This window comes from Psammomys obesus, unplaced genomic scaffold, assembly GCF_907164565.1.
Source record: "Psammomys obesus unplaced genomic scaffold, mPsaObe1.curated_primary_1811, whole genome shotgun sequence".
In the NCBI taxonomy this organism is placed as follows: Eukaryota; Metazoa; Chordata; class Mammalia; order Rodentia; family Muridae; genus Psammomys; species Psammomys obesus.
This window is the reverse complement of record NW_026596034.1, coordinates 2,109,239-2,127,924: the sequence shown is the minus strand read 5'-3', so window position 1 is coordinate 2,127,924 and position 18,686 is coordinate 2,109,239. Positions and strand designations below refer to the sequence as shown.

General features: G+C 49.4%; 2 protein-coding genes across 6 annotated transcripts; one reads left to right on the top strand and one right to left on the bottom strand.

Annotated features, from left to right (window-relative positions):
- Positions 1-3,524: 3,524 nt before the first annotated feature.
- Positions 3,525-6,999, bottom strand: Trir (telomerase RNA component interacting RNase). 3 transcript variants are annotated; one of them, XM_055621562.1, is made up of 3 exons: positions 6,596-6,994; positions 4,187-4,264; positions 3,525-3,941 (listed from the first exon to the last, which is right to left on the bottom strand). In XM_055621562.1, exons 1-3 carry the CDS (start codon positions 6,929-6,931, stop codon positions 3,834-3,836), a joined length of 522 nt encoding a protein of 173 aa, XP_055477537.1. In that variant the 5' UTR covers positions 6,932-6,994; the 3' UTR covers positions 3,525-3,833. The 3 variants fall into 3 exon arrangements, with proteins under 3 accessions (XP_055477537.1, XP_055477539.1, XP_055477538.1); XM_055621564.1 differs by lacking the exon at positions 3,525-3,941 and having other exon boundaries at positions 4,188-4,264; positions 6,619-6,999; XM_055621563.1 differs by lacking the exons at positions 3,525-3,941; positions 4,187-4,264 and adding an exon at positions 4,271-4,380 and having other exon boundaries at positions 6,596-6,999.
- Positions 7,000-8,251: 1,252 nt separating this feature from the next.
- On the top strand, positions 8,252-16,108 carry Get3 (guided entry of tail-anchored proteins factor 3, ATPase). 3 transcript variants are annotated; one of them, XM_055621512.1, is made up of 7 exons: positions 8,252-8,313; positions 9,216-9,363; positions 14,032-14,180; positions 14,262-14,412; positions 15,010-15,117; positions 15,209-15,406; positions 15,787-16,108. In XM_055621512.1, the coding sequence occupies exons 2-7, from the start codon at positions 9,361-9,363 to the stop codon at positions 15,916-15,918; spliced, it is 741 nt and encodes a 246-aa protein (XP_055477487.1). In that variant the 5' UTR covers positions 8,252-8,313; positions 9,216-9,360; the 3' UTR covers positions 15,919-16,108. The 3 variants fall into 3 exon arrangements, with proteins under 3 accessions (XP_055477487.1, XP_055477486.1, XP_055477488.1); XM_055621511.1 differs by lacking the exon at positions 8,252-8,313 and adding an exon at positions 8,366-8,550; XM_055621513.1 differs by lacking the exon at positions 8,252-8,313 and adding an exon at positions 8,457-8,550 and having other exon boundaries at positions 9,275-9,363.
- The last annotated feature ends 2,578 nt before the right edge of the window (positions 16,109-18,686 follow it).

The following is an 18,686-nucleotide window of genomic DNA, read 5'->3' as shown; positions in this document are numbered from 1 at the left end:
GTGGCTCATGCTTGTAATCCCAGGGCTGAAGGAGGCAGATCACTGTGAGTCTGGTCTACATTGAGTCCAGGACAGCCAGGCTGTTACAGAGAAAACCTATCTTGAAACCTCCCCGTCCCCAGCCCCCTCCCTGCCCAAAGTGTGGCAACTTGCAGACTGGTTCTCACTGTGTGGGCCCAGGGATTGCACTCAGGCCCTCAGGCATTTGTGCATGTTCCTTGATCCACCATGCTGACCCATTTTCTAAAATCTAGTTTCCTGACACAGGGTCTACCTCTGTTAACCCAAGCTGGCCTCCAAGTTGGTCTTCTTGCCTTAGCTTCTTGAAGGCATGCATGCTACATGACCACTATTCGAGGCTTGGTTCTCCTCCCTTTCTCCACAAGGGATTTTGAATCAGGACAAGTTTTCTGGGCTGTTTCATTGGTTTAATATGGTGTTTGTACTGCCCAGGCTGGTCTTAAACCACCCACCCCCTCAGCCCCTGAACTAGGTTCTCCCTCCCTCCTTTAGCATTTATTCCCTATCATGAGGATTCCAAATAGTATTTTCTACACAAATACACACAGTATTTCTCACAGTGGCCCTACGAAGTCAATTATTTACTTGACTTTAAAAGCATTCAGATCATGCCCAACTTTGAATCCGATGGGAGAACATAGATGCTTATATTACACAAGTCTCCCTGCCTGAGCATCTCCTCACAAACACTTTTGGTTTAGAATATTTACAGTTCACAGTCTTCAGTCACCGAGCATGCAAGAGGCCCTGGGTCCCATCTCAGCCATTCAAAAGGAGTGTCAGGAAAAGGTTGGAAAGATGGCTCAACAGATTAAGGCACTTGGCACCAAGCCAGACAATCAGAATTCCATCCCACATGGTGGAAGGAGAAAGGTGACTTAAGGCAAGTCCGCTGACTTCCACACCTGTGTCACAGTAGATATGCATGTAGCTTTTAAAAATGTTAGAAGGACTGGAAAGATGCTATCACGTATGCTCTTGCAGAGGACCTAATCAATCAGACCTATAATCAGGCAACAAGGAACCACCTGTAACAAGCTTCAGGGGAACCAAACCCAGGTCCTCTACAAGAGCAGCAAGTGCTCAAAACCAGTGAGTCATTTCTCCAGCTTCAGTCTAATTTTTAAACAGGGCCTCCAAGATGTAGGTCAAGGTTAGTGTGCTTGCCAGCATGCACCAGAAAATAGGCTCCATCTCCAGAACTGTAAAACTCAGCCTGTAAATATAAGCTAACTTCTCTCAGGAAACCAATGAAAGCAGTTGTATTCACAGGGTCAGTCAGCTACAAAAATACCACCCTTTGCTTTTTTGCAGTGTTGAGGCTCATAGAGCACCACCCTGCATCCCTGAGCCCAGGTTCTTTACAACCTGAATCTAGACATCCTTCCCTAGTTTTAAAAATAGACAAAAGCCTAGTGTTGGTATACAGCCTTAATCCCAGCTTTTGGGAGGCAGAGGCTGGTGGATCTGTGAGTTGAGGGCCATTCTGTTCTACATAGTGAGCTCATGGACAGCCAGAACTACATAGAGAAAACTGGTCTCAAAAGGACAAAAGACCTACGCTTCAGAAAGGCTGAGTGACAAGCTAGAGATGGGTCAGTGGTTAAGAGCACTTAGTGCTCTTCAGTAAGATGGGTTCAGGTCCCAGCACCCTATCGGGTGGCTGACAACTGGCTCTAACTCTAGCTCCAAAAGATTCAACACACATAGTATCTGCACACATGGCAACTAGAGACATACAAATGAACATTTTTTTAATTTTAAAAAGCTAAATACTTGATTTATACAGGACCATACAGCTAACAGGCACAAAAATAGGTGGAAGCCAGGGCTGACTCATCTAAACTTGTACTTGAATTTCCTTTCACTTTTCCTAGTCACACCTGGTTAGGGCTCTTGAAGGGAAGGGCCTGGATTTCAGCTTGCCCTGCTTATCAACATACTCCAAAATAGAGGCCAAGTTGCTGTAGGTGACCTACTTGGGTGTCTACACATGCTTAAGACCCAATTGTTGCTGGCTTACCAGGAGGCAGCAACACAGCTGGCTTCCCCAGGAGAAAACGAATCAGCAAAGTATTACTGTGTATTAGGAAGCACTAGCATCTTGGTTTTTTGTTGTTGTTTTGCTTTTTCAAGACAGGGTTTCTCTGTGTAGCCTTGGCTGTCCTGGATTCGCTTTGTAGATCCACTTGCCTGACTCCACGGGTGCTGGACTTACAGGTGTGCACCACTGTGCCAGCTGCGCTTAGGATCTTTATACTGTTCTTCCTGCTTGAAGCACTTTCCAGACCTTCTTCAGTGACTGCCCTGCCAACTGTGGAATCTCGAGCAAATGTTACCTTCTCAAGCTGTCAACCTTGACCAACTTTATTCTTCGTATGTGGTTTGGGGGAGAGTCTACACGAAACAAGAGTTACCCCGAACTCCTGATCCACCCACCCCCACCTCCCAAATACTTGAGATCACAGGCATGAGTCACCACACCCAACTCCTACATAGTGTTAACTGAGTGAATAGTGCCTTCACACTGCTTTGACAAAACGACTCAGGGCACCATCTCAACACTCCTGGACCATAGCTGCCTTTCCTCAGGTCCCCTTAGAGCTTGCTACTGTCCACTCTGGTTTTATAGAGCCTGAGAACTCCACTGAGGTACTTCCTCACCTCCCACTAAAATATGATCAATGTCACTAAGGAGGCTGGAAAGATGGCTCAGCAGTGAAAAGCATTTGCTCTTCTCCCAGAGGACTCCAGTTGAGTTCCTAGCAACTACACAGTAGCTCACAACCAGCTGTAACTCTAGTACCAAGGGATCTGCTGCTCTCTTCTGGCCTCCATGGTACCACAAGCTAGAGAGATGGCTCAGCTATTAAAGTCTAGGCTTACAATCAAGAATATAAAAAGTGGCCTAAAACAAAACCCCCTCCCCCAATAAGCCACTATTGTATCCTTGTTAATAGTAACCACTGAAAAGGTCATCTCCTTTTTCTTCCCATCTGTCTCCTATAAGGACAGGGGAAGTATAGGCTGTTCAGGGTTCTGGTCCCCAGAACCCAGAACAGCCTTGGCATATAGCGAGTGGTTGGTTGGTATCTTGGGAATAAAAAAACTCAGAGTCAAAGCATAAGATTAGAGTGCAAAAGGCAGAGTGCTAGACACTCACTATTTTATGTACTAAGCAAGCAGTATAAACCAAGTCACAGCTAACCTGAGACTGTGAGGAGACCAGGAAGGCCATATTTACCCACACACTACTGCTGAGGCAGAAGACAAACCCTGTGCACGTAAGACCCTGTCTAAAACAAAAAGAAAAAATTAACAAGACTGGACTTTAAGAGCCAGTTACTAAAGAGGGAAGAAAGATGTCTTGAGAGTCCAAGACAGGCAGCATGTGCCCGTGCCTAAGGAACCTACCCCTTACCCTCCACAATGGGTCCACCCCAGCACCGGCAGGTGGGGTAAGGCTTAGCTTGGAGATCGCAAAGAAAAACCAAGCACACAACTCCAGCACTAAGTCAGGTTCTTTACTTCTCAGAAGTGACTGCTAAAAGGAGAGAGACGGCAAGAAGAGACAGACAGAGCCAGAGAAAGCAAGGTGCTGGGAAGAGAGGGAAGAGTAAACCACTGGTCTAGTGAGTCTCAGGAGGCAAGTGCTCAAGGTAAAAAAAGAGTCCTGGAGAATGGTCTGCGGCCACGGGAAGCGCCTTGGTTTCCTTCTGTGTATCAGTCCTCCAGGAAGGCAGCTGCCGTTACCACATTAAATAGTTATGTACATCGCAGAGAGTCCCAGGGAGTGAGCACCTGGGAAGGGGTCATTTCACCAGGGGCCGAGTTTTATCATCATCACCGCACTGATGGGCTTTGTACTTTTTCACTTCTGCCATGTACTTGGCCCATGCGTCACCTTTACTTGTTAATACCTGTTGGGTGGGAGGAGGGGAGGACCAGTTGGAAGACAGATGCCCAAAAAGGCGGGAACAAGTCAAGAATGCCACTAGACAGCTGACCCATCCCCAGTATCACCCTAAAGGCCCTGGATTTGAGGTGAAAATAAGCAGAAGCAGGTTATCTGGGGAACCTCCCACCCTACCAGACCCACCCACCCAAAGCATTGAGCCTAGACAGAAAAGGCAGTTAGGATGGCACCCCTAGGCAGCCCACTCACCTCATCCTCCGTCTTCTGCTTCTTGGCTACTATTCCCGTCTTGAGGGCTAGTTTGTTCCCGCCTCTGCGCTTGCCCACCTGGGTGAAGGGACAGAAGACTGCAAGGGTTACAGGAGCCGGGCCCGCCTTTGGCGGTGCTGAGGCCCACTACACCTTCCTAGCGACGCCTCGCCCAGCTCCTCCAGCCGGCCGACCTGCGCAGCAATCAGAGAGGAGCACACTCGACTCAGCACCTGCCCTGGGCTGCCATGCCCAGGCAGTCCTGGGCCCCAGGCTACCCTCCCAGGGGGCCAGAGGAGTGCTCACCTTGCCGGGGACTAGCTCTGCCCTAACTCTTTCTGTCCAGGCCTCACCCTATCCGAGCAGGGACCACATAGGTAGCAAAAGCTTCCTTTATTGAACATTACTATTTACTAAACCCTACATACCACACACAGACCGCTGTGGCCATATTATCTCCTCTCTCATTCAGTTATGCTATTTGAAGTAATAACTACCTCATTTTAGAGAGAAATACAAGTCTCTGGGAGGAGTAGGAAAGGTTGCCAAAAAGAGAGCAATATGCAGGATCAGACGGTGCAAGGCCAGTGGTAGAACCCTGAACCACAAAGTAACCCTGGCTCTCCCACTCTGAGCTGGCCCGGGTTTTAGTGGTGTGACTGCAATGTCTACTCAGGGACAAATGAAGAGGACAGTAACGCTGCTGCTGCTCCCATTGCTGAAAAAGCCTTCAACCTCTACTCTTGACTTGTCCCATCAGCCCAGGTCCTGTCCCTTTTTACTTCCTCTAACAGCAGTCTTGCTCTAGATTTTCACTCTGGTATCCTATCTTCTCCCCTTAACTGGGGCCTCCAAGACATCATCCTGTCCTCACCCTTCAACTACACATCAGTTACTGCTGGAATTCTTCCCTCCCAAACACCACTTTTGTGTAGGATGCAGGTGTAATCTAGGACCACAAGCATTCAAAGCAATCTACTACTGAGCTAAATCCCCAGACCTCTTGTTTTTATTTGAGACATGGTCTCACTAAGTTGCTCAGGCTAGCTCTTAACTCATTTCTGTACTTCATGTCCTTTCTCAGCTCCTGAGTAGCTGAGACCTCAGACACACACAACTGGACACACACACACATATACACAATTTTTGTTGTTTTTAGAAACAGATTATTGCTATGTAACCTTGGTTGAATTCAAACTCTGCAATCCTCCTGCCTCAACCTCCACAGTCTAGGATTGCATGTATGTACCACCTTGCCCAGCTCACAAACCCTTTTAAGACCTAAAGAAAACTTAAGCCTTGCCCCAAACGACAGAACTGGGATCTAAGAATTGACCGACTGTCTACTCCCCAGTACAGAGCCTCCATCTCAACATCAGAGACAAAGCAAGCTCAAAACTAAAGCAGTGTATGTCCAATACGTTTAACCTAGAGCTCCTCAACCTGGTACTCATGACAGTTTAAGCTAGATCATTCTTTGTTATCCCATGCACTGTGGGATACTAAAGAGCATCCCTGGTATCTACCACCTGATGTCACTAGCATCTCCTCTCAGAGTTTTAACAACCAAAATAACTACAGACTTTACCAAATACGTGAGGGTAAACGGGCTTGTTCCCAGGCTAGCTATGCATTAAATAGTTAAGAGTAACCTGCGGGAAGCACTGGTCTAGTTCTTTCTGTATAAGAGTCTGTACTGACTGACTTTTCTAGGGCCACTTCATGGAATGCTCGCATCAAAAGGTGCAATGATGTCAATCATTAGAACTACAGAAAGTCAGGGTAGGCCACCTAGGCTTCAAACAAACAACGTTCTTTTCTGTCAAAGTCACCACTGAATATCCAGCACAAGGGAAGGTGCTCAGTAAACCGACACAGAAAGGAATCAATTCATCTTCCTAAGGCCACAAAGTCGGTGGTTTGCTTTCTGTTGTTGGTTGCTTGGTTTTGTTTAGTTGGGGCAGGGTCTCACTTTCGAATCCTCTTCTTGCATCCGGAGTGCTGGTATTACAAGGCGTGTGCCACCACGCCCGGCTATGGTCCGTGGTCTGAGTCTAACAATTACAGCAGACTCGGAATTTGAATTTGTTCCCCTCACACATGTGTGTGGGTCCCCACTATTCAAAGTGGGAACAAATGATCCCTGGCACCTAAGGTCCCCTAACCCCAGACCGCTCTTTCCAATGCAATTTCCCGGTTCCCAGGTACCGCGAGTAAGACCTGGTGGTTCCCACTCCCGCCCAGAAACACCTCTTGTCCGGAATCCAAGCTCAAGAGTCTCAGCAAGCGACCGCGACCGTCCGGGCATCCGGGCGGAGGGCTGCCTTGGACCTTGACGCCCCTTCCCGGGCCCGACTCCCCCTGCCAACGAGGGCCCCGGCGCCCGCCCCCACCCCCGCGGCTCCTTACGAAGCTGAGCGTGGGGCCTGGGCCGCCCTTCCTCTTCGGATTCCCTGGGCCCGCTGCGGCGGAGGCCGGTGGGTCGGGTCGCTGCGGGCCCGGGGGTGGCTCCTCCTGCCGCTGCCGCTGCTCCTCCTCCATCTTCCGCTTGAACAGTTCCAGGAAGCTGCCGTCGTTGGCAAACAAGTTCACACCACTGGACACCGGACTTGAGCCCGACACCTCGTCGTCCCCACTCTCGGGTGACGTTCCCGGCCCCGACTCAGCCCACCGGCTCCTGCCGCCGCCCGCCGGGCCGGGCGCCTCCCGACCCGGAGGCTCCGCCCGTCTCCCTCGGGCAGCCATTTTGTCGCCAGGTGCCGCGCAAAGGACTTCGGGAAAAGCTCTCAGACCGCGCGCTTGGCGCGGGACTGGCTTCGTCTGGAGCAGTGCATGCTGGGAAGAGCGGTCTGAACCCAGAAGCCAACGCAATGTGGGCGGAGCTTGGGTGGGGCCAAGGGGTTCTGACCTAGCGACCAGTCGGTGGAGCCCAAAAGCCCGGTCCCTTCTGCTCCGCGGATTCCTTAATCCTGCCTGACACAAGAGTTAGTTAAGCAGACAAAAGCTCCCCGAAAATGGGACCATCGTCTGGGACACAGACCCCCCTCTAAGGGCAGAGAGAGAACAATCCCAGTCGGCCACCAGAACTCTGTAACTGAAAGGATCTTGTTTGGGAACTGTGTGCTCAATTGACTCTTGGGAACTTGGGTAGCCCCTAACTAGGCCTAGAAACCATATCTAACGTGCCACCTCCTACTAGAAATGGAAGCATCTCTAGGTTGGGCTTGTCTCTGAATTTAGTCTCTTGAAGTCAGGATACCACTGGCTGCGTGCAATTAGACACCCTAAGAGTAGTATTTTAGAGGCTGGTGCACTCGAATGAAGCCAAACATTTCTAGGCTGAGTCCCTCTCAAGATTTAAATGTTCTGAGCTGGGTACTGCACCAAGGGAATAAGGACCCTTGTATTCCTTCCCGAGTACAGGGATTCAATTAAAAAAGCATTTGCTAAACTTGGAGCACACCCAGAGAGAAGGCAGAGAGCCAAGCGCAAAAAGAGTTTCTGAAATTAAAGTTCTCTCTGCAAGGACGAATTGTTGCAGATATCATTCCTGCCCAGCATAGGGATTCCGGGCACACAAGACAAAAGTATGCATACCCTGCAACAAATGGAGTTTTTGCTTTTAAGCAACCCTCAGCCAACTAACCAATTCGTTCCTGATTGGTTTGCGGCGGAAGCCAGGCGGCTCACAACCAACTGAGTAACTAACTGGAGGACCAGAGGAGATGTTGAGGTTCAAAATAAAAAGTAAGAAGTGATCATAAGGAAACTGGGCCTATAGAATCGAGCCAAGAGATACCTCTGCTCTAACTTCGCTCATAGCTTAGACAGGATGTTTGGCCGGTTGCTAAGGAGAGGTTGACGCCTGCAGGGACTTGAGCGTGACTAGTGGAGGTGAGACAAAATTCAGCCAATGAAAAGAGTGCCGCAAGACTTAGAGTCCAATCAGTGGAGAGCAATAGTGTGGATCGTACTAATATGCTCACAAGACAGGGGAATTCTGAGAAAACAGCAGAGAAGAGTTCAGCAAGGTGATCTCGCAACGCATAAAACGGTGAAAATACAGCTCCCGTTATCTCTAAATGTCAATGCAGGAGGAAAATAAGTCAGGCTTCCAGCCTGCACAGGTACGCGGCAGACTCATTTCCCCTGTAGGTGCTTAGCACGTGGTGTGCCCGATTGATCACGTGAGCCGGCTCCAAGATGGCGGCGGGGGTGGCCGGGTGGGGGGTTGAAGCAGAGGAGTTCGAGGATGCGCCCGATGTCGAGCCGCTGGAACCCACGCTTAGCAATATCATCGAGCAGCGCAGCCTTAAGTGGATCTTCGTCGGGGGCAAGGGTGGCGTTGGTAAGACCACCTGCAGGTAAGAAGGCTCTGACGGGGCCAAGAAGACGGGTGGAATGTACCACCGGACGAAGGGGAGGACAGGGACCGGCTTATCGGGGCAAAACGAACTGAACCCGGCTCTACAGGGTTGTTCTCTCCGGAAGTTACTGCAGCTGCTGAAGATACCTTCTCGATGCAAGCCTGGCATCCTGAGTTGGATTATCCCTTTTTGGGTCTTGTGAATCCAGCGCGTGGGGCGTGCAGAGGAGCATTTAAATGCCGCAGTCGGCCGTACCGTAACCCCCAGGGAGTTCAGAGTAGAAGGGGTGACACTAAGGCAAGCTATCTTAGTATGATGCCAGAGAGGGAAGAAGGAGAAGGGGGTGGAAAAGGCCCATGACTACAGTGTCTCAGTCCATTGAGAGGTGAAACACATTGTTCTGAACAAGTGGCATGAGGGAGGGTGAGCAATCTGTGCTCTGGACAGCTGGATTGTGCCAAAAAAGGCTGAAACAGACACTCAAACAGACCAAATCAATCAACTGAATATTGCACACCAGTCCAATCTAAATGGACTTGATCCCACTAGGACCCACAGTATGTTCTTAAGGTCTCTTCGGCCTGACCTTTCATCTCCTGCTACAAACCACACTCCCACAGCTGGCTCCTCACCCCTCATCTTCCCACCTTTCTTATGTGCAGCTGCAGCCTGGCGGTCCAGCTGTCTAAGGGACGTGAGAGTGTTCTAATCATTTCCACAGACCCAGCTCACAACATCTCAGATGCATTTGACCAGAAGTTCTCCAAGGTGCCTACCAAGGTCAAAGGCTATGACAACCTCTTTGCTATGGTAAGTAAAGCTGGCATCGGCTCTGGCTAAGGTTCCCAAGGTTTCTTAGTTTTGTTTTAGTAATGGATGTTTTACCTAGAGTGCATGTGTGCCTGGTACCCATGGAAGCCAGAAGAGGGCATCAGATCCCTGGGGACTGAACTTAAAAGACCATATGAGCCATGATCTGGGTACTGGGAATCCAGCCTAAATCCTCTGGAAGAGCAGCCAGTACTCTTAACCATTGAGCTATCTCTCCAGCCACAACCATAAATCCTTTTGGGGACATACCTACCAGCAGCAACCAGACCATTCATATCTACATATTCATCTGTTGGGTGTCTGTCACACTTTCCCCAACATAGCCCCAGAAGAACATGTGGGAAGGAAACCTTTAAGGATCAGGGAGGAAGGTGATCAACTGGAACTAAGCAAGCAAGGGGAAGGGAAGGAAAAGGAGGAAGACACCAGCTAGAGGTGCACACCGGCTCGCCAAGCAGTTTGGCTTTGCGTCTAAGTTTGATAGAAGACTTTTTTTTAAACTATGTATGTTTCTTTTTTTAAAATAGTTTATTTCATTTTATTCTTTGTGCATTGGTATGAAGGTGTCAGACCCCATGGAATTGGAGACAGTTTTGAGCTGCCATGTGGATGCTGGGAATTGAACTCAGGTCCTTTGGAAGAGCAGACAGTGCTCTTAACCACTGAGCCATTTCTTCAGCCCGACTTTTATTTTTTTTTTAATATGCAAAGCTATTCTTTTAAAGATTTTAGTTTATTTTTAGTTATGTGTGCAGCGACTAGAGGTATCAGGTCTCCCTTGAGCTGAAGTTATAGGCAATTGTGAACTCCCACCCCTATGTGGGTGCTGGGAATTGAATGAGAGCCCTCTGGAAGATCAGTACATTTGACTGCTAGCTCTGTACTCATGCTTTTGTTGCTGTTATTATTGTGCTGCTGCTGCTGCTGCCTCTTGAGATGAAGCCCAGGGCATCCAGCATGCTAGGGCTGTGGGCATGGTGGCACATACCTTTAATGCCAGCATTAGAGAGGCAGAGGTAGGTAGGTCACTGTGAATTTGAGGCCAGAAGGGCTACATAGTAAGACCCTGTCTTTGAATGAATGAATGAATGAATGAATGAATTAATAAATAAATCCATCCATCCTCAGGTAATAGTAGCACACGCCTTTAATCCCAGCACTTTCGAGGCAAAGGCAGGAGGATCTCTCTGAGTTCAACGCCAGCCTGGTCTACACACAGAGAAACCCTGTCTCAACCTCTCCTTCCCCCAACACACACACACACACACACACACACACCACCACCACCACCACCACCACCACCAAAAAGAAAAAGAAAAATAGTCTGGCTGTCAAATAGAAATTGGATTGCAGATCAAGGGTGACGCTGGGAAGAGTAACAAGAAGAGTGTAGATGTCCTGAGGTCATAGTGACATGGTAGTCTAATACAGGGAAAAATGGGGGTGGGTGAGGAGTTAGGCTTGGGGTATATTTTGAAAGTAAAGCAGTGAGATCACCAGGTTTTCTCTGCCTGGGTTTTTGTTTTTTGTCTGTGTGACTGTGTCTGTGTCTGTATCTTTCTCCCCCCCTCTGTGTGTGTGTGTGTGTGTGTGGTGTATGCATACACCTGTACCCGTGTGCCACTGTGTAGGTCAGAGGACCTCTCAAGATGCTGGTGTCTGCTACCACCTTGTTTGAGACAGAGTCTGTTAGGTGCTGTGTATACCAGGCTAGGGACTCTCTGCCTCTCGCTATAGCAGGCCTGGGATTGTAGAATCATGTTACCCCATCCACCTTTACCTGAGTTCTGGAGATCGGCCCAACACTTGCGCAGATGCTTTGTCCACTAGGCCATCTTCTTTTATTTTTTACTTTTGTATGTGTGTTTGTGTGACTGTTTGTGGTGTACATGAAGGCTACTTGCATGAAGTCTTAGAGGGGCCTGTAGAAGACTTTAGGTTCCCCAGCAGGTGTGATATGCCTGATGTGGGTGCTGGAAAGCAAACCTTGGTTTGCTGTAAGAGCAGCAGGTGATCCTAACCACTGAGGCATCTCTCCAATCCTCATTATTCTGTTTGTTTGTTGTTTGTTTTGAGACAGAGTCTCACATAGACTAGTATGACCTCAAACTTGATATGTTGCCAAGGATGATCCTCCTCCAAAGTGCTGGGATGACAGGTATATGTCCTGGTGCCTGACCAAAAAAAAAAAAAAAAGCTTGGTTTTGATTAAAGGTTGGTTGGTTCTTTTAGATTTGTTTATTTATTATTTATGCAGCATCCTGCTGCATGTATGCCCTGTGCACCAGAAGAGGACACCAGATCTCTCACTATAGGTGGTCATGAGTCACCATGTGGTTGCTGGAAATTGAACTGAGGACCTTTAGAAAAACAGCCAGTGCTCTTAACCTCCGAGCCATCTCTCCAGCCCCTGATTAAAGTTTTTTAACATGCACAGATGTTGTGCCTGCTTGTGTGTCTGTGCACCAGGTGGGTGCAGTGCCCTCGGTCCAGAAGAGGGTGTTAGATCCCCTGGGACTGGAGTTATGGTGGTGAGCCTCCACGTAGGTGCTGAGAATTGAATGTAGGTCCTCTGGAAGAGCAGCCCATGTTGTTACTCTCTGATCATCCATCCAGTGCCCAAGATTGCTTGGTTTTAGTGAGGGAAACAGGAACTGTCATGATGGGAGCTGAGAAGGGAAATGGGCAATTGTTGAGACAGTCACTGCACTGCCCTGGTGAGCCTTGGTTTAGATGATTCTCCTGCCTCACCAGCCCTGATTTTAGAAGGGCTTGTCTGAGAAAAATGGTGGTAGGGCATATTTGACTGCTGCTAGAGTTTGCCAGAGCCAAAGAGAAGGGCTAGTTCTCGAAGGCTGAGCTGTCCAGAATGCCCTGGCTTAAGCTTTGCCAGGGGTAGAAATCAAAAGGAAGTTTGTGGAACACGTGTTTCTTGGGGGCAGATGAGGCATTACAACCTCATGTTTTTCTTTAACCTATTTTCCAGGAGTAGGGATTGAACTCGGGGCCTGGTACATAATAGACCAGATTTACCACTGAACTCCCAGTGTGTGTGTGTGTGTGTGTGTGTGTGTGTGTAGTGTATGCATACATATGTCTATTTATTTATTTTTCAAGGCAGGGTTTCTCTGTGTAGCTCTGTCTGTCCTGGACTCAATAGAGATCTGCCTGTCTCTGCCATCACACCCAGCAACTTTACATGTTTTTTGTTTCTTCGTTATTCTTGTGTATGTGGCTGAGCTCTTCATTCTCTCCTTTCACTGAGTTACAGAACAGAACTCAGGTAGTCATGTCTTAGTTCATCATGAGTTCTGATCTTCGTGGATCAAGTTTCTTTATTACTGGGTCACCTCACTGACCTGTTACTCGTTTTTTGGGGGTTTTTTGGGCTTTTTGGTTTGGGGGTTTTTGTTGTTTTTGTTTTTTGGTTTGGTTTTGGTTTTCGAGACAGGGTCTTTCTGTGTACCCTTGGCTGTCTTGGACTCACTCTGTAGACCAGGCTGCTCTTGAATTCTACTTCCCAAGAGCTGGGATTGAAAGTGTGCACCACCAGCTGGCCTGACCCATTATGTTTGATTTGTGGTTTTGGTTTGTTGTTTTCAGTCTGTGTCTCACTAAGTTTACAGCCAGCTTTGAGCTCGCTCTGTTGTATTGACAGAACTTGCAGCCTTTCTTGCCTCATTCTCCACAGCAAATGAGATTGGAGGCATTTGAGGGACAAGGCAATACACAGGCACTTGTGGGAGTAGGGATAGTGTGGCTTCCCAGGCCTCCATTGGAGATTTCTCACTAGGAATGGGGTCAAGGATGACTGATCAGATATATTTTTGCCCTCAAAGCAGGAATACCAAACAGCTATGGAAAAGCAGAAGAGGAAGAATTGGCAGAAGTGGTCCATGTAGCTTAGACTGAAGAAGGGAGCAGGGCAAGGCAGGGGCTATATCTCAGAGCTCCTATCTAAAATCTACTGGTTAGAGGCTGGAATCATGAGTCAAGTGCACAGCTAAAAAACACCTTTAAGGAGTTTGGCAATTGTTCGCTGCTAGAGCACCTGCTTAGAATCTCCCAGTGAGTAGCTGGAGCCGTAACTTGGAGGAGCACTGGCCTGGCCTGTATAAAGCCCTTGGTTCTATCTGCAATGCTGCTCCCCCACCCCACCCCCAAAAATAGTAAATAATGCCCAAGAGGGACAGCAAATGGGCAGAGAGAGAAAACAAGATCAAGGTGACCTACAGAGAATTACTGAGGCTAGCTGAGCCTGGCGGAACACACTTGTAATCCCAACACTCAGGAGGGTGAGGAAGGCCAGCCTCAGCTACATTGTGATTTTGTTTCTAAAAATTAAAGAATCATCATCAAGGGTGACCCATATTAGAGGCATGATCTGAAAGTGGCTGGAGCTAGCTGTGGTTGTTTATTGGGAAGGCAAATTTTGGGTGCCTGTGCACTTTCCTGCAATGAGTTTGGGTTTCAGCTTGTCCTTGAGGCCTCCCCTAGTCCTGGTTTGCGATTTCTTGACTGGGACAGACCTGGGATCCTGTGTGGTTGGAGCCCTACATGGGCTTCCTCTGGCCTGCACCTAGGAGTGGAGGCCCCCCTGGGAGTCCATCATCGCAGCAGCCTGAGTCTGGTCTCCTCGGCCCCCAGGAGATAGACCCGAGCCTGGGCGTGGCAGAGCTCCCTGATGAGTTCTTCGAGGAAGACAACATGCTGAGCATGGGCAAGAAGATGATGCAGGAGGCCATGAGCGCCTTCCCCGGCATCGATGAGGCCATGAGCTACGCCGAGGTCATGAGGTCAGCCTGGCAGGGATCGCAGGGTTGCCCGCCTCTGCTGGGAGGGCCTCTGCTGGGAGCCTGACCCTCATCTCCCCTCAGGCTGGTGAAAGGCATGAACTTCTCAGTGGTCGTGTTCGACACAGCACCCACCGGCCACACACTCAGGCTCCTGAACTTCCCCACCATCGTGGAGCGGGGCCTGGGCCGCCTCATGCAGATCAAGAACCAGATCAGCCCCTTCATCTCCCAGGCAGGTGCCACACACCCCTCCTCACAGTGTCTTTCCTGGGCCATGTTCTCTGAGGCCGAGCACGAGGCATGGTCTCCCCGTTAACTCCTTGTGAGGTGGACTGCCTCCCTCCACACCTCACCTGCTGTGACCTCAAGTCGGTCTTTTCACCTCTTTCCTTCTCTGTCAACTGTAGTGCTCACTTCACCAACACATATATTTAAAAAAAAAAAAAAAATGGAGGGCACGAAAGTGGTTCTGTAAGTTCTGTGACACTTGGCCACTTCCCCGTGTACCTCTAGAGCTTGCCTTGATGCTTGTGCCTTCTTCCCGCCTCAGATAGTAATGTCTGCTGCGTACCTACTGAACATCCAGCACTCATTTGTAATAAAACACATGACTGCTCACACACACAATGGCTCTTGAAGATGAGAATTCAGGTGGTCAGATATTTTGGCTGTGTTTGCCCACAAAGTGGAAGAGCTAAAGTTACCCAGACCTAACCCATGAGTCGGCCCCAGGCCCCACACCTTTGATGGAAGAGATTCACCAAGCTGCTGACCCAGAGGGTCCGATGGGCCCAGAAAGGTGGCAAGCCTGTCCCCTTTGTCCCCACAGATGTGCAACATGCTGGGCCTGGGGGACATGAATGCTGACCAGCTAGCCTCGAAGCTAGAAGAGACGTTGCCTGTCATCCGATCTGTTAGTGAACAGTTCAAGGACCCTGTGAGTTGTGATCCAGTCTGGCAGGTGGTAAGAGGCTCCGAGGATCAGGACAGCCAGATCCCTTCCCTCGGTCTTGTCTTATGCCCTACAGGAACAGACAACCTTCATCTGTGTGTGCATTGCCGAATTCTTGTCCTTGTATGAGACGGAGCGGCTGATCCAGGAGCTGGCCAAGTGCAAGATTGACACCCACAACATCATTGTCAACCAGCTTGTCTTCCCTGACCCAGAAAAGCCTTGCAAGATGTGTGAAGCTCGACACAAGATCCAGGCCAAATACCTGGACCAGGTGTGCCCACCTACCCAGCCCCAGCCCAGCCAAGAATACTTTTACTGTATTCTCTGACTCTTTCATCTTTTGAGGGCTTGGACTACAGCTCAGTTAATAGTACAATGCTTGTGTAGTGGGGGGGGGGGGGTTTGCATGCATTCCTTCACTTGGTCTTGTAAGGATAGTACCTGAAGCTTTGTGCATGCTTAGCAGTGCTCTTCTGCCTGGGCCTTCTGTATCTAGAGGACTGAGGGCTAGCCTAGGAAGCATGACATCTAGGCCATTCCTGGACATGCTGGCCCCACTCTCACTCACTGTGTCCAGAAGCCTCTGCCCTAACCTCCCACACCCTTGTAAAACCCTCACTCTCTGCCTCCTGTTCTCTAACCTCATTACAGATGGAAGACCTGTATGAAGACTTTCACATTGTGAAGCTGCCACTGTTGCCCCACGAGGTTCGAGGTGCTGACAAAGTCAACACCTTCTCTGCTCTCCTCCTGGAACCCTACAAGCCCCCCAGCACCCAGTAGCACCACCATCCCTGCTGCTGCCACTTCACACTCTCCTCTTTCCCCATGGGGCAGAGTTTGCACAAAGTCCCCCATAGTACAGGGGGAGCCACTTAGGTGGGAAGGGGTCTGTTCCCCCTGGTGGGGCCTGGGGAGGCTGCAACGCCCCCCACCTCTCCCTGCCTCGCACTCAATAAAATAATCTTAAACAGCTGCTTTGTTAATAGCCGTGTGGGTCGGTGAGCACCTCTGCACAGCTGCATAGATTGTTCTCTGCACAAGTCTTCACCTCCCTCTCACCAACAGGTCTGTCCACAGCAAATGGAGTTTATAGTGACAGTCATGGAAAGAGGCTGTCTTGGGTACCCCACCCCCACACCCCTCTTAAAGATATCCTATCTAGGACTGCAAAGCCTATAACATTTGCACCCTTCCTTAAAAACTCAAGATTGTGGGAATCTTTAGGCCCCATGGCCAGCCTAAAGATTCCTGCACTGGTAGGGAACGGATTAAGCAGGCAATGGGCCCAATACCACCTGCTGTTTAGTTTGGGAATTAGTGGGCGCCCTGGGCAGAGCCTGGGCCTGCCAGACTGGGGATTAAGGATCTGCACACACCCCTAGTTCCTGCCTTCCTGGATGCTTTCAGCCCCCCTGGGGTGGGACTGATGAGGACTGGCAGGGTGGCGGAAGATGCTTGGGGCTCCCTTAAGGCTTGACCTGCCTCCTGATGTTTGAGGTTTGTTACTGGGGGGCCTGAGGTGTGGCACAAATTCTCAGGTTGCACACCCTTGGGAAAGGCCCTTGGCAGACCCATGTCCCCCTACCCTTCTCTGCACCTGCGGAACAACCACTATAATGAACACCTGAGAGACTGGAAATGAAATATGACATTTGAGTGTTTTCAAATTCCAAGTCACAGCTTGGTGTGAGGACTAGAAGGGTATTTGAAGACAGACATGACTCAGAAAGTGTTCCTGGTACACCCAGGGTCTAGGCATGCCAGAGAATGCATGTAAGGGGAACCCATTCACAAGCCTTGACTTGTCCTCTCACTGGACTCAGGGTGTGTGCAAGCTGGTATAGGCACGTTAAAGTGACAAATTCAAACATGGAAGCAGCCATAGGGAAGGACCACAGACCTCAAGCCCATATTGCCTGGGTTCAGATCTAGCTGTCAGATTGTATCATCAGAGCTGTGGTTTACTCTCGAGGCTAGTGGGAAAAACAGGAACCATCTCCCCTGCTGGTTTGCTAGAAGTAGATTAGAAGAATTACACAGGTTTTTCTCCAGTATCTGGCTTCGACCTCAATAAGAGTCATGTGCTACTGCAGTGAGAGGGCATGTGAACCGGGCAACCTGCCCTCCAGCCCAGCCAGAGGTCGAGAACTGCGTGGAGGTGTGTGTGCTGGGGAAGAAGGGATGAGCTACAGGGAATCAAGGCAGTCTGTCAGCAACAGCCTGTCCAGCCCCCAGGCCCTACAGCTGCCAGTGTCACCCCGGCCAGCTACACTGAAGTTTATAGGCTGCTGGGCAGCTGGACAGTGGAGATACAAGTTCAATGGTGGCCAGACCAAGCTGGTTCCTAATTTACCCAGGTGGGGCAGACATCTGCCAGCCTGGGAACACTTTGTCCTGGCCAGATGGGCCTCCGGGTGGTGCTGCCCTGGGCTATTCCCACGTCTGGTGCTCAGCAGGTGGATAGCAAGAAACTCATAGAGACCATAGAGTGTCCCTACCAAATGAGACCCCTAAGCCTCTGCCCCTCTCAGACTCAAGTATCTGTGGACATCCTTGAAGTTGGGGGTGGCAGTGGGAGTGCTCTTTGCGCCAGGCTGGGAGTGGCCCTCCTGTTGGCATGTCTCTGAAGAGAGAACAACTGTCTCGAATCAGTGCCAAATGTTTGTGTGTTCAGGGCATTGTTGAGTATGAGACTTAAGTATATGCCTGGGTGTTTCTGCACACAGCACATAAAGGAGGAAACATTAAGAAGAGGCCTTTCTTTTTCTTTTCCTCTTTCTTCCTTTCTTTCTTTCTTTCTTTCTTTCTTTCTTTCTTTCTTTCCTTTTGTTCTTTCTTTTCTTTTCTTTTTAATTTTAGACAGGACCTGACTATGTAGCTTAGGTTGTCTTTGAATACACAGCCTCCCAAATGCTGGGATGATGGGTATATACCACCATGCATGCCTGGATATATTAATGCACAAATGTGTGAATGTCACTGAAATTTTAGTTGATGAAACTGTAGGAATGGTTCCAGTTGTCATCTCCTGACATGCTAGGGAAGTGACCCAGGGCATTACAAATGCTTGGCAAGTCTTTGGGCATCAAGCTATACCCACAGCCCTTGCAAATATGGTTCACTACACTGACAAATTCAGGAACCACCAAGGCCCTGCTTGGACGCTAGGACTGTATCTCACTGAGCCGAGGGAAGTGTTCCCACATTTCTGATGTGAGTTTAGATGTGTCTTTGTACAGAGGAAGTAGACTTCAAACAGAGTATGAATGTGTGTGGCTGGGGGCGTGGGAAGGCTTGAGTGACTGTACCTTTGTTGTATGATGAAAGCAGGCCCTAGCCCCTTCTTCTGCCCTCCTAGAAGGCTGTGTGAGCTGAGGACTGGCTGCTTCCAGGGTCCACTTGCCTTATAGGCACTTGTTCCAGCATGGTTAGAGGGTGCAGCCACATGTGCCTCATGTGACTTTAAAACTCTCTCTCTCTCTCTGGTATTTTTGTCATTAATGTGTGTGTGTGTGTGTGTGTGTGTGTGTGTGTGTGTGTGTGTGTGT

Excerpts from the sequence above, each read along its gene's own strand:
- Trir (XM_055621562.1), bottom strand. The coding sequence starts at position 6,931 with ATGGCTGCCCGAGGGAGACGGGCGGAGCCTCCGGGTCGGGAGGCGCCC. Across the intron at positions 4,265-6,595 it reads CAGGCCCCACGCTCAGCTTC|GTGGGCAAGCGCAGAGGCGG; the intron begins GTAAGGAGCCGC and ends CCCTTCACCCAG. Across the intron at positions 3,942-4,186 it reads AGCAGAAGACGGAGGATGAG|GTATTAACAAGTAAAGGTGA; the intron begins GTGAGTGGGCTG and ends CCCACCCAACAG.
- Get3 (XM_055621511.1), top strand. The coding sequence starts at position 8,390 with ATGGCGGCGGGGGTGGCCGGGTGGGGGGTTGAAGCAGAGGAGTTCGAG. Across the intron at positions 14,413-15,009 it reads TCAGCCCCTTCATCTCCCAG|ATGTGCAACATGCTGGGCCT; the intron begins GCAGGTGCCACA and ends TTGTCCCCACAG. Across the intron at positions 15,407-15,786 it reads AGGCCAAATACCTGGACCAG|ATGGAAGACCTGTATGAAGA; the intron begins GTGTGCCCACCT and ends ACCTCATTACAG.